General features: G+C 47.8%; 2 protein-coding genes across 6 annotated transcripts in view; both read right to left on the bottom strand.

The window, feature by feature from the left end:
- xgb (x globin) overlaps positions 1-3,435 on the bottom strand; it is a 7,446-nt gene extending 4,011 nt beyond the window's left edge. Inside the window, exons 1-2 of the mRNA XM_076018326.1 lie at positions 3,026-3,435; positions 262-369 (exon numbers count right to left, since the gene is read on the bottom strand). Coding sequence (XP_075874441.1) covers positions 262-369; positions 3,026-3,216 — 299 coding nt within the window. The 5' untranslated portion in view covers positions 3,217-3,435. The remainder of the gene's footprint in view (positions 1-261; positions 370-3,025) is intronic.
- Positions 3,436-4,782: 1,347 nt separating this feature from the next.
- The window catches only part of LOC142883444 (pleckstrin homology domain-containing family G member 3-like), a 33,878-nt gene continuing 26,445 nt past the window's right edge, over positions 4,783-12,215 (bottom strand). For all 5 annotated transcript variants that reach the window (XM_076018320.1, XM_076018321.1, XM_076018322.1 and 2 more), the window contains 6 exons: positions 11,921-11,953; positions 11,110-11,120; positions 10,377-10,751; positions 9,191-9,325; positions 6,568-7,951; positions 4,783-6,079 (listed from right to left, as the gene is read on the bottom strand). In XM_076018320.1, coding sequence (XP_075874435.1) covers positions 5,415-6,079; positions 6,568-7,951; positions 9,191-9,325; positions 10,377-10,751; positions 11,110-11,120; positions 11,921-11,953 — 2,603 coding nt within the window. In that variant the 3' untranslated portion in view covers positions 4,783-5,414. The remainder of the gene's footprint in view (positions 6,080-6,567; positions 7,952-9,190; positions 9,326-10,376; positions 10,752-11,109; positions 11,121-11,920; positions 11,954-12,215) is intronic.

Genomic DNA, 12,215 nt, shown 5'->3' with positions numbered 1-12,215 from the left:
GCATTGGAGAAAAATAGGCGTGAGCTACGTGGACTAAATGCTTTGAACACAGCAAACGCAACATCAGCGCTGTGTGACCGTGGAACTGCGCTGGTGAAAAATGACTGAACCTTATTTAAAAGTAAAACCTCTCTGATTCTACCTGCACGTCTTCATCCAATAAGCCAACAAGAAGAAACCGCTATCCCGAGTTACAAATACTGTCATGAGACAAAAGATGTTGTCGCTTTTTACAGAGCAACAGGAAGCTAGGAAACTGACCGCAGGCCGTGGGCTCGGAGCTCGCGGCTGCTCCTCAGCCTCTCCAGGTCCTCCACGTCTCGGAACAGGAAGAAGACGTCTTTGCATTCAGGATGGGTCTCGAACAACCTGGAGGCACAGAGGGCAAAAAAAAAAAAAAAAACAGCCACCGTTGAACGTCCTGCAGCTCGGGGAAAGATGACACCCGGCATCAGTGTAGAGGTCAGAGGGAAGTGTCACACAGCTGTATTAATCATAGCAGTGGGCGTGAAGATCTGATTGAGCGGCTCGGACTCTCCCCTCGCCGCCGCCGTCCTCCGCTCTGGAGAGGATGGCGGTCGGCAGCGACCCCTGGCCTCTGACCTACTGCCGGCGACAAACCAGCCTGTTTCCATGGAATCGTTCCAACCACCTACATTTGCGAGGCATTGCCACACCACAGTAGTTTCCCTTTCCAATTAAGTCTTAGTATGCTCCTTCAATTCTGCCGTCCCAATCGGGGAGCCCTGTGAACACATGAAGTGACAAGGAGTAGCAGTGCAGATGTAGCGGGCGGATTTCCGCATTGTGTCTTTCGATCAAGTGAGACGCGCACAGGTGGTCGAGCATCCTTTGGGTTTTTTCTTTAAAGAGAAAGAAAGAAAGAAAAATATACAGGCGTGAGTGAACGCTGCAACTCTCTCTCCGCTTCAACAGGAGGAGGGAAAAAAAAAAGGAAAACCAGTTTCAACCGGCACGATGCAAGGCTCGAACTTTGTTTGAATGACTTATAAGAATAACTGAATACATTTACGAGTGATTAGCCAACAGAGGGTTACGCCATAAGTTCACTAACACGCCGTACCACAGAACACATGAACACACAGTAGTTACAAAAAACAAACAAAAAAAAGGGATAATAAATCATGACGGAAAATAGAGCACTCATAATTTGACTCACCAGCCCGGAGCATGCACAGCTCTGTGCCACCGGGTGGTGCAACGCCAGAACGGTACCCTCGAAAAAACATGGGGCATTCACAATGGGCACATCTTTTTCATTATTATTTTTATTATTATTAATTTTTTTTTACACTTTTGCAAACTAAAAAAATATATAATAATACATTTTGGGGAAGTTCACAACAACAACAAAAAAGGTTTGAGGGGAAAACAAATAAAATAAAATAACAAATAAAATTTGACTTGGCGACACAGACAGCATAGTATCGCATTTAAAGAAGAACAAAGACTAGCATCAAAGGCTTTTCTTGGAGGACGATATGTCTTCACTCCCCCGAAGTTAACTAAACACAGTATCTAGTGTTTCCCTTGTCACTGACAGGTAGCCTCAAGCTATCAGTGAAAGATCAGATTGCTTTAAAAGTGGTACATCAAGGATAAAATTCCTCTAAAGTTATTGCCTTGTGTTTTACAGAGAGCTTTTCTTCTACAAACGCTTTCTGTGGGCTCTTGGCCAAATGGATACGCAAGATAATTCCAAGGGAAACATCCCGTCTGGTGCGTCAGGTTACAGAGAGGTCCTTGTAAAACGTATTAGAGCGCATTAGATGCAGGCAGGAGGTACCTTTAGATGGACAGATGAGTGGAACAAGGGGCAGAGCTGTTTTGCTGTTTGTTCTTCATAATAGCTCCTGCAGTACACAAGTGTGAGACACGTCCGCATACAATGCGTCATTATGTATCTCACATGGAATTTTAATTGGCACCGCCGAGGTCGCGTTTGCGACTATTTTTGGCTCTCATGCATAGATTCCGCACATCTTTCACTGCGTCTTGCTTCATATTTCAGATATTTGAGAGATATCTCTTCTGTGATAAAACATGCTCTTAACTTCAAAGTAGGTGACTCTCATTTGCCACTGTTTCCAGTCATGTGACTCAAGCCCGGGGGCCTGGCGTGTGTGTGTGTGGGGGGGGGGCGGGGATGGGGTCTGACCCACGAGAGGCCCATGCATTTCCAGGCCAACACGCTAAGGTCAAGCTCTTCAGCTGCCGAGGTCACCCTGGGGACACATGGCCCCTAACGCAGCTCCAAGCCCACCCGGTCCACCCCGACTCTCTTCAACGGAGGCTGCAGCACCTGATTGTCCATCTCTCCTTATCAACATGTGCCTTCATTTTGTGCATTTTCCCCCGCAGGAGGTTTCCGGATGTTTACCCGGATGCCGGCCATCATGATCATAATTGATAAAAAAAAACAAAACGCATTGCCTCTTGATGGCTGATGCCTTTAATTGCATTGCAGCGCTCGCAGAGCGGGGAGCCGTATTGTGCGATGTTTCATCAAGATGTGATACGAAGTGATGGGGGTGGCTCTCAGCACTCGGAGAGGTCTGCGCTGAGGACTGAAGGATGCTGGATGTTGCGGCTCATGTGAAAAGGTCAGGCTCCCTGTCATGGTCAGGGGGACAGGCTGAGCCTCCGCCTGGACCTCTGTGTCTTCAGCCGCCAGCACAGAAAACTGCAAAGGCTTCAGTGCAGCCAGTCTGCTGAGGTTAAACTGAAAAGTCAAACAATATGACTTTTGATCTTGCAATAATCTATGAAATTTGGAAAATGTTTTAAAATGAAATGTATTATATTCCGACACCTGAGAAGCCACCGCAATTAACTTAGAATAATTTAAACACATGAACGAAATGATTTGCTGAATGACGATCATATATATATATATATATATATATATATATATATATATATATATATATATATTTTTTTTTAAAAAATAAAATAAAAACCTTCATCTGTCGGTGCTATAAAACAGCAAAATAAAATGTTTTACCTGACGAACATGATAATCCCAACTTTGGCGATGTCGTCACGGATAACTTTCCACGACTCCTTGATCATCTGGATCTGATCGTCTCTGGGATAAACAGCAGCGGCGGCGGCGGCGGCGGCAGAAGCGGCATCCTCCGTTCTCCTCTCTCCAAACTCCGCTTTGGTCCCTAGTCCTGAGATCGCGCAACCCATCGTGCACACTGAGAGAGAAAAAAATACGAAAAAAAAATAAATATTTGCAAGGTTGTTGTTTGTTTTGGAAGGAGGGTCCTTAAAATAAAATTAAAAAAAAAATCCTCAAAAGCCTGGGGTGAGCGGATTCTGATGCCGGACGGACTGCGACGCGAGTGTCATGTGGTTTAATGTGGAGTGCGCGACTTCGCTCGCGGTTTGAATCCGTCTCCTACGGCTGGATCTCTCGAAAACACACAGGCAGGATGCACGTTCAACACATCGGGCGGCAATGAAAAAAAAAAAAAGAAAAGAAAAAAAGAAGCTTGCGCGGCGAGCAACACGTTGCGTAGCGTTCGCGCTCTTAATGTCGAAGGGTGGTCCTGTCAACTTCCGGTGCCGTTCTGAGTGCCAGCTTGGTGCAGCTCGCAGAGGCGAAGCTGATTCGGTGGCAGGGTCGCTTGGTAACCTGCAGCGGGCACAAAGGGATGGAGCTGACGGTGTGGTGGTGGCTATAAATGGCGCTATCACTCGTTAGTCTGACGCTTTTCCCCTTGACTACCACTCTGAAGATCCTTCACAGACATAACCCATAACTCGCATGTTCCAATCGGAATTCAGGGGAATTTGACACCTCAAATAATGTAACCATGGCTGTCGCCACGGTATAATTTGCCATCAGCACATGACTGGTCAAAATGCTTTCCATTGCTTCGGATCCCAATCTAGAGTGGCTAACTGTCTCTTAAAGTACACAATTGTTCCACATTTGTCAATGAAACGGTGCGTCCCGCTTTAACCCTTGTGTTGCCTTGAGGGTCAAAAGTGACCCATTACCATGTTTAGCTGTAGAAATAATACTTTAAACTATCCTTTTCCAACTTGAAATTTTACGACTTTTCCTAAATCTTCAGAAAAAGTGATTGGGCTAGGAGCCCCACGTTTGTTGTGGGTGTGTTTTAGGGGGTCCTGATGAAGCAGCAAGTGGGCCCATGTCTCTAGGACAAAGTTGACCTTTGACCCTCACAGACTTGCGTTGAATTAGGGTTTTACGGCCACTTGCTCCTTCATCGGGATCCCCTAAGACACAGCCACGCCAAATTTGGGGCTTCTATAAAATGAGGAACCCCGAAACCCTAATCCTAATTTCAGCCTTAAGCGCAACCCTAACCCTAGTTCCAGCCTTCCAGGTATTTTCCAACGTTCTTTTCAAACGTTGTCGGATAATCGCAACTTCAATGAAAGTGAGAGAAGTCTCTCGCCCGTTGTTTCCTGTTTATCTCAGTCAACTGACCGGCCAATATGGGCAACACAGTCGTTGACACAGCTGAAGTTATCACTCTCTTCCTGCTAACGGGGAGTGTTCTTGAGGCGACTGCTCTCTTTTGGGATAAGTGTAGAATGACGCATATTATATTTGCTTCAAAAAAGTAAAATCCCGCACAGCACCCACACACCCACACTAAACTAAATCAAGATAACAATATCGACATGCCACTGACTTTTTAAAAACCTAATGCCAATCCAATAGATACCTTTCATTTGACCAAAGATGCACAAAGAAGACTCAAACTCGACCCCAACGTGTAAACTTGCCATTCCTGTTTTTTTATTAACCATATGGGAAACTTCAAGTATGAAAGAATATATTTTTTGTCTTGTCTGGAAAAGTAAAAATGTTTGTTGGTATTTACATGAGGCTGAACTCTCCCAAATATACATTCTCATAAATAATATAGACACGACCTATACAACTTGCTGTGAGAGGAGGGGCTCCAGTGACAGAGTCCGTGAACAGAAGCAGCTTCAGCAGACAGAGAATCACTGCTGGAGATTGAGGGAAACTGTCTTTGGCATCGACTCGCTCGTCTGCGTCCTCTTGCTGAGCGTTTACACAATTTAGTGATCATAAAGTGATTAAAGCAACAATCACCAGTTGTGGAAGGAACACAACAAATGCATATATACTTTTAAAGGTTTGCCTTCAATACAAAATACATCCAAGCGTATTCCTTTTTCTACAATAACAGGTATTGTACAGTGCAGATTAGAAAGCTCAATATACAAATGCTGCAATACTGAACGGCAGTACGCGCCTTCAGACTGTAAAGTTCATCATTTACTCAACACCAATGTACTGGCGACAATGTGCAAACAAGTGGAATTATTTTAATGGGAAGCGGATCATCTTGTCCCCTGGTGTGAAACATGTGCAAGGTTCACGAGGATGAGCTCAGGCTCTGGAACTTTTCCCGTAAACTGCGCACCAGGTTGCTCTCCGACAACTTCAGGGACTTTGTGGCGCAGTCCGAGCCCGTCTGGAGGAGCAGCCGCTCATCGTTCAGTCTTTTGTGACTTTCCCGTGTCGTCAGATTGGCCTGGCTGCCGTAGTGACACATCCTCAGAGGTTCCTGCAGGTTCTGGACTTCATGGAGAGGAAACGATCCGAGCATGTGGTCCAAAGAGCTCCACCTGCACAGCAGAGGCTGGAGCTGAGCCCGGGGCCAGTCTTCCACCTCGGCGTGCTGCTGCTGCTGCTGCTGCTGCTGCTTGGATGCGTCTGACAGCGTCCGCGGCCGCTCGGCGGGGGCTTTCTGAGGGTCTGACGAGCTGTTGTACTCGTTGAAGCAGCCGGTGCAGTTGGTCGCGCTGGGCTTTGGCGGCCAGCCCGGTTCAGCGCAGCTGCAGGGGGCTGTGGTGGCGCCTGGGGCGTATTTGGTGCGGAGCTCTTGTACGTGAGGCCAGTGGAAGGCGTCCGGCTGCAGGCTCTGTGTGCTGTGGGAGCCGGGTCCAGACCTTGGGGACTGGACTGGGCTCGGAGAACGTTCTTCCTGGATTAGCGCCTCGCTGCATGTGTTCGGTGGTGATTGCAGACCGTGTTGACCTGCAGACCAACCAGGAGGAGACACAAGCTTTAAACATAAAGATATTATGCAGTGATTAAAAAAAAAAAAACTAAAAGTGACATGGCACCATTTAAAGGTTAAGTGTGTAATATTAGGAGATTTTGAGAAGAAACAGCTTCATCAAGTAGTTCCGTTTTAGACATCAGTGATCTTTTACTCCCCCTCCCTGTCCTGAGCTTGCAAGTGAACTACCCAACTTCTACCCATAGAACAGTTTTTATACATATACATATTAACACGTAAACACATACACACAGACACAGACACAGACACACACACATCTATGTATATCTATGTATATACATAGATATATATATGAAAGAACCGTTCTATGGGTAGAAAATCCAAATTACTTCGATTGTACTGCGAGTAAACTTTTATTCATGTTTCTATGGGCAGCCTTTACCAATATAAAAATCTTATATCAGTCCAAATTTTACACACTGGACCTTTAATTCCGATTTACCCAGTTTCTCCTCCTGGACAGCCGGCATGGTCTTGAGGCCCTGCTGGCTGGCTGCCGCCCGGTTCCGCTGCCACGCCATGGGCCTGTTGTTTTTGATGCGCTGGCTGTACTGACGCGCCAGCTGGAAAACCTTGTTTTTCATCTTCCCCATGTCCTCCAGGATCTGATCCTCGTCTGCGCTCGTCCTGAAGTGGATGATCTTGGGCAGGTGGGAGCGGTTGAAGTGGTTCCTTGCCTGGCTCGGGGGAGTCTTGGGGGAGTCGTGTCGGGATGGACTCTCCGCCGCGGGAGAGGCGGCGGTGGGGGACGGTACGGGCGAGGCGTTAGAGTGGGCGTCGCTCGGCGCCTCGCTGCTGGATTGGACGTCCTGTGCCGCCTCCGTTCTGCCGTCGTTGGGGTCCTCCTCCGCGATCCTCTCAGCGTCCTGCTCCTCCTCCGCGATCCTCTCAGCGTCCTGCTCCTCCTCCGGGATCCTCTGGTCTTTGAACACATCCGCCGAAAGCCTGAACCCTTCATCTGAAGCGGGCAACTCCGATCCGCGCTCGTCTTCCGCTGGGCTCCTCTGCGGCTCGGCCATTTGACTCGAGTTCTGACTCTTGTCCAGGCCCGGCAGGTCAAACACAGACCAGGAAGTAGGTCGGTGGCGAGATGGGCCCTTCCTGTGCACGGGAGTGGGGTGTCCCTGCGGACCGCCGTTGAGCTGGCGACTCAGGTGGCGGACGAGCCCCGCCGGGATGTACGAGAGGCTCTCCCGTCGCTTGATGCAGAAGTTGACGTCCTGGTGCTCGGCGTGCTCGTAGTATCTCCTGATCTTGTGGATGAGGAGGCGGTCCCGCTTGGAGAGGGTGGACCTGAGCTCCGCCTCCGCCGTGGCCTCGGCCGCAGGCTCGGGCGTCGACGCGACCTCCGGGGTCATCATCATCCGACTCTCCAGGTCCATGCACGCCGAGGGGCTTTGGAAGACGTCGCCGTCGGCGGGAGGCGAGGGGCAGGCGACGGGTCCCAGCTCTTCCGACACCAGGCTGCTGCGCCGGGACAGGCTGCCCGCGAAGCGCTCGGCGATGGCGCTCGCCTGGTCCAACACGGATGAAGGCAGGAGGCTGCGGGCGCCCGAGAGCAGCAGCTCCTCCTCCTCCGACAGCTCCCCGTTGGTCAGCGTGCTTGTGTCCTCCGCCGGGAGGCCCGAGGAGTCGCTTCCCGCCTCGGCTTCCTCCACCGTCTCTCTGGAGCTGTCCTGCTCCTCAGCTTCTGGTGTGAGGACTTCTTCTTCTTCTTCTTCTTCTTCTCGTTGCGGGGAGACAGGAGATTTGGGGCGGGCGGAAAACTGCATGTCGCTGTGCTCCCGAGGAACGCTTTCCTGAAGGCACAGCTCCTCCAAACTGACCTGAGTGGGGTACAGTCACAAGTCTCATGTAAAAGGTGCAAACACTTTCTAGGAACCGATACACATAAATAAATAAAAAAAATATCATACAACAATAAAACCTCTGACTCAAGCCAGTACTAGAACTGTTTGGTTGAAGTTTGAATGAAGTCTTGAAAATAGGGTGTTAATTAATCAATGGGAAATCAATTTTAGCCTGACAGTATCTGCACATTGCGTGTCTGACACTTTCCTTTGGCCAAAATGCTTCCTATGGGTTAGGGTGCTTCTGTGATTACAATTTTTGTAGTATTCTCCCATGGTTCCTATGTGGATATGTATAGTATAGGCAGTGTAAAACATAATCAGGTGGAATAGTACCCCAACATATATAAAGTATTCACCAGAACTAGTGTGAATAGACACGCAGATTCCTTTCAGGATGCCAGCTCTGCAGCCGGGTTGCTGTCGACTCCTCACTCGGCCGTTCCATTCACTCTCTCTCGAGTTAGAGAGCGATCATTATCACGTCACCCGGCTGACTTCATGTTTACGCAGGCGACGGAGTCCTAATGGGCCACCAGACCGGACCCGTTTCCAGGTGCTGGCGCCTGCTTTTTGTCAGCCCTCACTAAAAAGTGCAGCCGTGTGCGGAGATAAGGAGGTAAGTACTGGACCTGGCAATAAAAGGTGCTGCTGCTGCCTTTCCCAGTGGGAGTGCTGACCACAGAATAGCGCACGTGTGTGTGTGTAGAGCCGTGCTGCCTACATAGTGAGTGACTGGAACATTTTATTTTAACCAGCAGACTGAACAAGATTACAAATTGGCCATTTAGAGATTAAGAAGTTCAGAATTGATGTAAAAGGGGTGAAGTGCTGGCAAAAGCACTTCTTGTAAATCACAGAGTGTCCTAAAGGACTGAAGAACGTGTGTGTGTGTGTGTGTGTGTGTGTGTGTGTGTGTGTTTATGCGATGGATTTAGGCACCAGGGCGCCCCCGCGCGTGACTCAAATTGGCCAGAGAATTGCTGCACTGTTGGCGAAAGGCACCAATTAAGATTACAGTTAAGAACTGGCCGCAAAGTGCAATGTAGTTTATAATGAGCTCTGCACTTTTCACACCAGGGAGATGCATTTCGCAAAATGAGCAACTACGGCGAAATGACGTGGAGCGTTTCATTAAATAAGGCAATGACAAAACGTCGGTTCTAATCACAAACTAATACGAAGTCACGATGAGAGTCAGTGGTCCCTTGGTACCTGGGTTACGACGACTTCTTCCACATTGGCCCCTTCTTTCTGCTCCTCTTCCTCAACCACCACTTCCTGCCTCTCGGCTCCCGTCGCCTCGCTCTGCGTCACTGTCACTTCTGCCAGATCGTCGTTCTGATCGTCCTGAAATGGTAAAAAAGAAAAAAGGAAAAAAAAGGAAACAAAATAAACACGGCTGTCCACTGGGGTTCGCATTCTCAAGGTCCATCAAGTTTTAAGTGTGCAAACATCTGTCACTTTTATTTCCCTTTTTGAAAACCGCCCAAAATGAAACACAAGTGAACTATCTGTTATTATCTGGGCTTGGTAACGTGTGGTTACATCTGCCTATTCTTAAGTCTGTGTTGTTTTTGCTGTTTTTTTTTTGTTTTTTGGGGGGGGGTGGGGGGGTGGGGGGGGGGTGTTACTGATTAATTATAAAATCACTCTATGTTGTTTTGGCAGGACCTGTAAGGAACTGTAAGAGCAAATGTGAGCTTCACAGCCTCAGCCAACTCTTTTGCAATCTAACACTGTCTGGTTCTTCATGTATCTGAGGGTAAATGTGTACATATGACCAAATTAACTAAACTAAACTAAACTAAACTCAAACTACACTTGACATCTAGTCCTGTGGGCCAAATAAATGCAAATGACACAGCACTTTTGGAACAATTAATACAAAGAAGAAGAGACTCTTGATCTTGGAAATTGAAAGGGGAAGTGCGTATAAGAAAAACGCTCATCAAAGAGACGAGCTCTTTTCTAATGATAATTTCCTGATATCACAGCTGCTGCACGAACGCTCATTTAATGGCTGTCTGAACAGCAGAAGCACACTTTAACGGCACGGATGGGAAAAACATCAGCAGAATCACCTTTGACTGCAAAAAAAACACACACAAAAACAAACAGAGACATGCGACATGCGGCGGTTGACACGGACATGCAGTTATTTTGGAGAACTTCACTCCGTGCGATTCGAGCGGCGGTGTTAATTTCAACCAGGGGGCGCAGAGTGCGTGCGGTGATTACAGGTGTTATAGCCAGTTGTGTTTATGAAACACGAGGGGGGGAGAAAAAGAGGAAGAGGGGTTAGACCCAGCGTGGGAGAAAGAGAGTGTTCTGACAGTGCGGAATAAAGCAGGAAGTGGGTGATAAAAAAAAAACCCCAGTGGGTGGCAGAAACCCTCACCGTTGTGAAGTGAGTGGAAAGCAAAGCCTTGGCTTTATAGTGCCAGCAGGAGATGGCCGCCAGCACAGAGCTGGCGAAGTCGGCTACCTGGTCGTCTCCCATCAGTATATCTTCCTTGTAACTGTCCTCCTCCTCCTCCTCCTCCTCTTCCCCCTCCACCTCCTGCTGCTCCTGCTGCTCCTGCTCCGCCTCCCCAGCTCCGCAGCCACTCTCAGCAGAACTTAGCTGCCCCAGAGAGTCACTTCTGGGAATGAGCTCCTTCAAACTGGGCCTGCCAGCCTGGGGCTCAGCCATGCCGGAGGCCAGCGTGTCGACGCTGGCGGCCGGCCGGAGGGAGTGCCTCTCGCCGAGCAGGGCGCCCTCGCTGTCCGCATGCTGGAGCGTGGAGTCACAGAAACGTGTTTTTTTTTTTGGTTATTGTGTGAGTGCCGGAGCGACTGCGTGTGGTGACGGCGAGGCTTCAAGTGAAAATCGTGGTAAAGCAGCTTGAGCTTCGGGTGAGGTGTGATTTTTATTTTTATTTTTTTAAACACACAAAATGAATTTTCAGAGGATTGCATTTTGCGCTTCCTCATTTTTAGTTTGTTTTAATCAGAAATTGGAGCACAACCTGTGGTTGAGGGGGAGGAAATAAATCATATCTCACCGCCGCACAATGACCCAGGGAACTGCTTTGATTGGACAGTAAGTGAACGGCAGAATAAAAGACGGCATTTGAATTTCAGAGGCTTACCTTTAAAATGGCTGCATGGGAAAGCAAGATAAAGAGGCGGTGGGGGAGAGATGAACACAGGAGAAGGTCAGTAAGTCTGTGCTAAGCATGCTCAATTTAAATATCACAGGGAAAAATAATAATGGCTTGAACACAACAAGCATCTTGGATGACTGTGCTTGGCACGTACTCCAGGCTGCAGAAGAAGAAGAAGAAGAAGCAGAAAGCTACAAGTTGGTCGGCCCGGGCTAAAAGGTTGCCTCCTTATTCAATAAATACCAATTAGAAATGTTTTCCTCTCCGAGAAATGATGCAATTAGCCAGGATGTGATGGCCTACTCCCTCAACGGGATAGGAAGGTTGACATGAAAATTGCGTCTTTATTACATTGGTTAGAAATATTGATCTGGGTCAGGCCTGCGCTCAGGGACCAGAAACAAAAACTAGAGGTTTTTCTCCCTGCTGGAGACCAATTAGAGGAGATGAAAGCAGTGGGATGTGCACATGTGAGGCCCGAGCCGTGAACCTGACCACTGAAAAGAAAAAGAGACCTTGTGGCCTACAAAGCTTCCGAGCAGGGCGCGCATACAATTAACTTCCTTATGTCTTTTGATCCATTGTCCAGAGAACAAAGCACATGAGTCATGGAGAAGTGGCCCCGCTCTCAATGGATGGGTTTGCAGGCTGAGTGCGTAGGTTATGTCAGGTGGCAACAGCACCGGGATTGTAAACGAATCGCTTTTAGCCGCTATCGGAGCAACATATCAGACCGATGGCTGCGAGAAAAAGAAGAAAACGAATAAAACGTGGTCTGATAGAGCTGTATACCAACCTTTTGAGGTCCTTATGATTTGTTTTGCAGGCTCTGAAAACAGGAGAAAAAAAATTGAGAAAATGATGAATGACTCATTATTCATAAATTTACGGGCCCTCAAATTCAGTGATTATGTTTAAATAAAAGAGGTTTGCATGTTTCAAAAAGACAAGGCTAATACTAATGTAAAACAAAGAAGCATAACAGCAAAAGGTGTAAACCTGTGGAATGATTTAAAAATAGAAAGGAAACTATGTAAAACACTCCATATGTTCAAATAATATCGTTAAGTAAAGGCAAACAAAATTATGAA

The sequence above is a fragment of the Nelusetta ayraudi genome, unplaced genomic scaffold (genome assembly GCF_046127955.1).
Source record: "Nelusetta ayraudi isolate G7.1 ecotype Tasmania unplaced genomic scaffold, CSIRO-AGI_Nayr_v1 ptg000007l, whole genome shotgun sequence".
In the NCBI taxonomy this organism is placed as follows: domain Eukaryota; kingdom Metazoa; phylum Chordata; class Actinopteri; order Tetraodontiformes; family Monacanthidae; genus Nelusetta; species Nelusetta ayraudi.
This window is presented reverse-complemented; position numbering and strand designations above follow the sequence as displayed.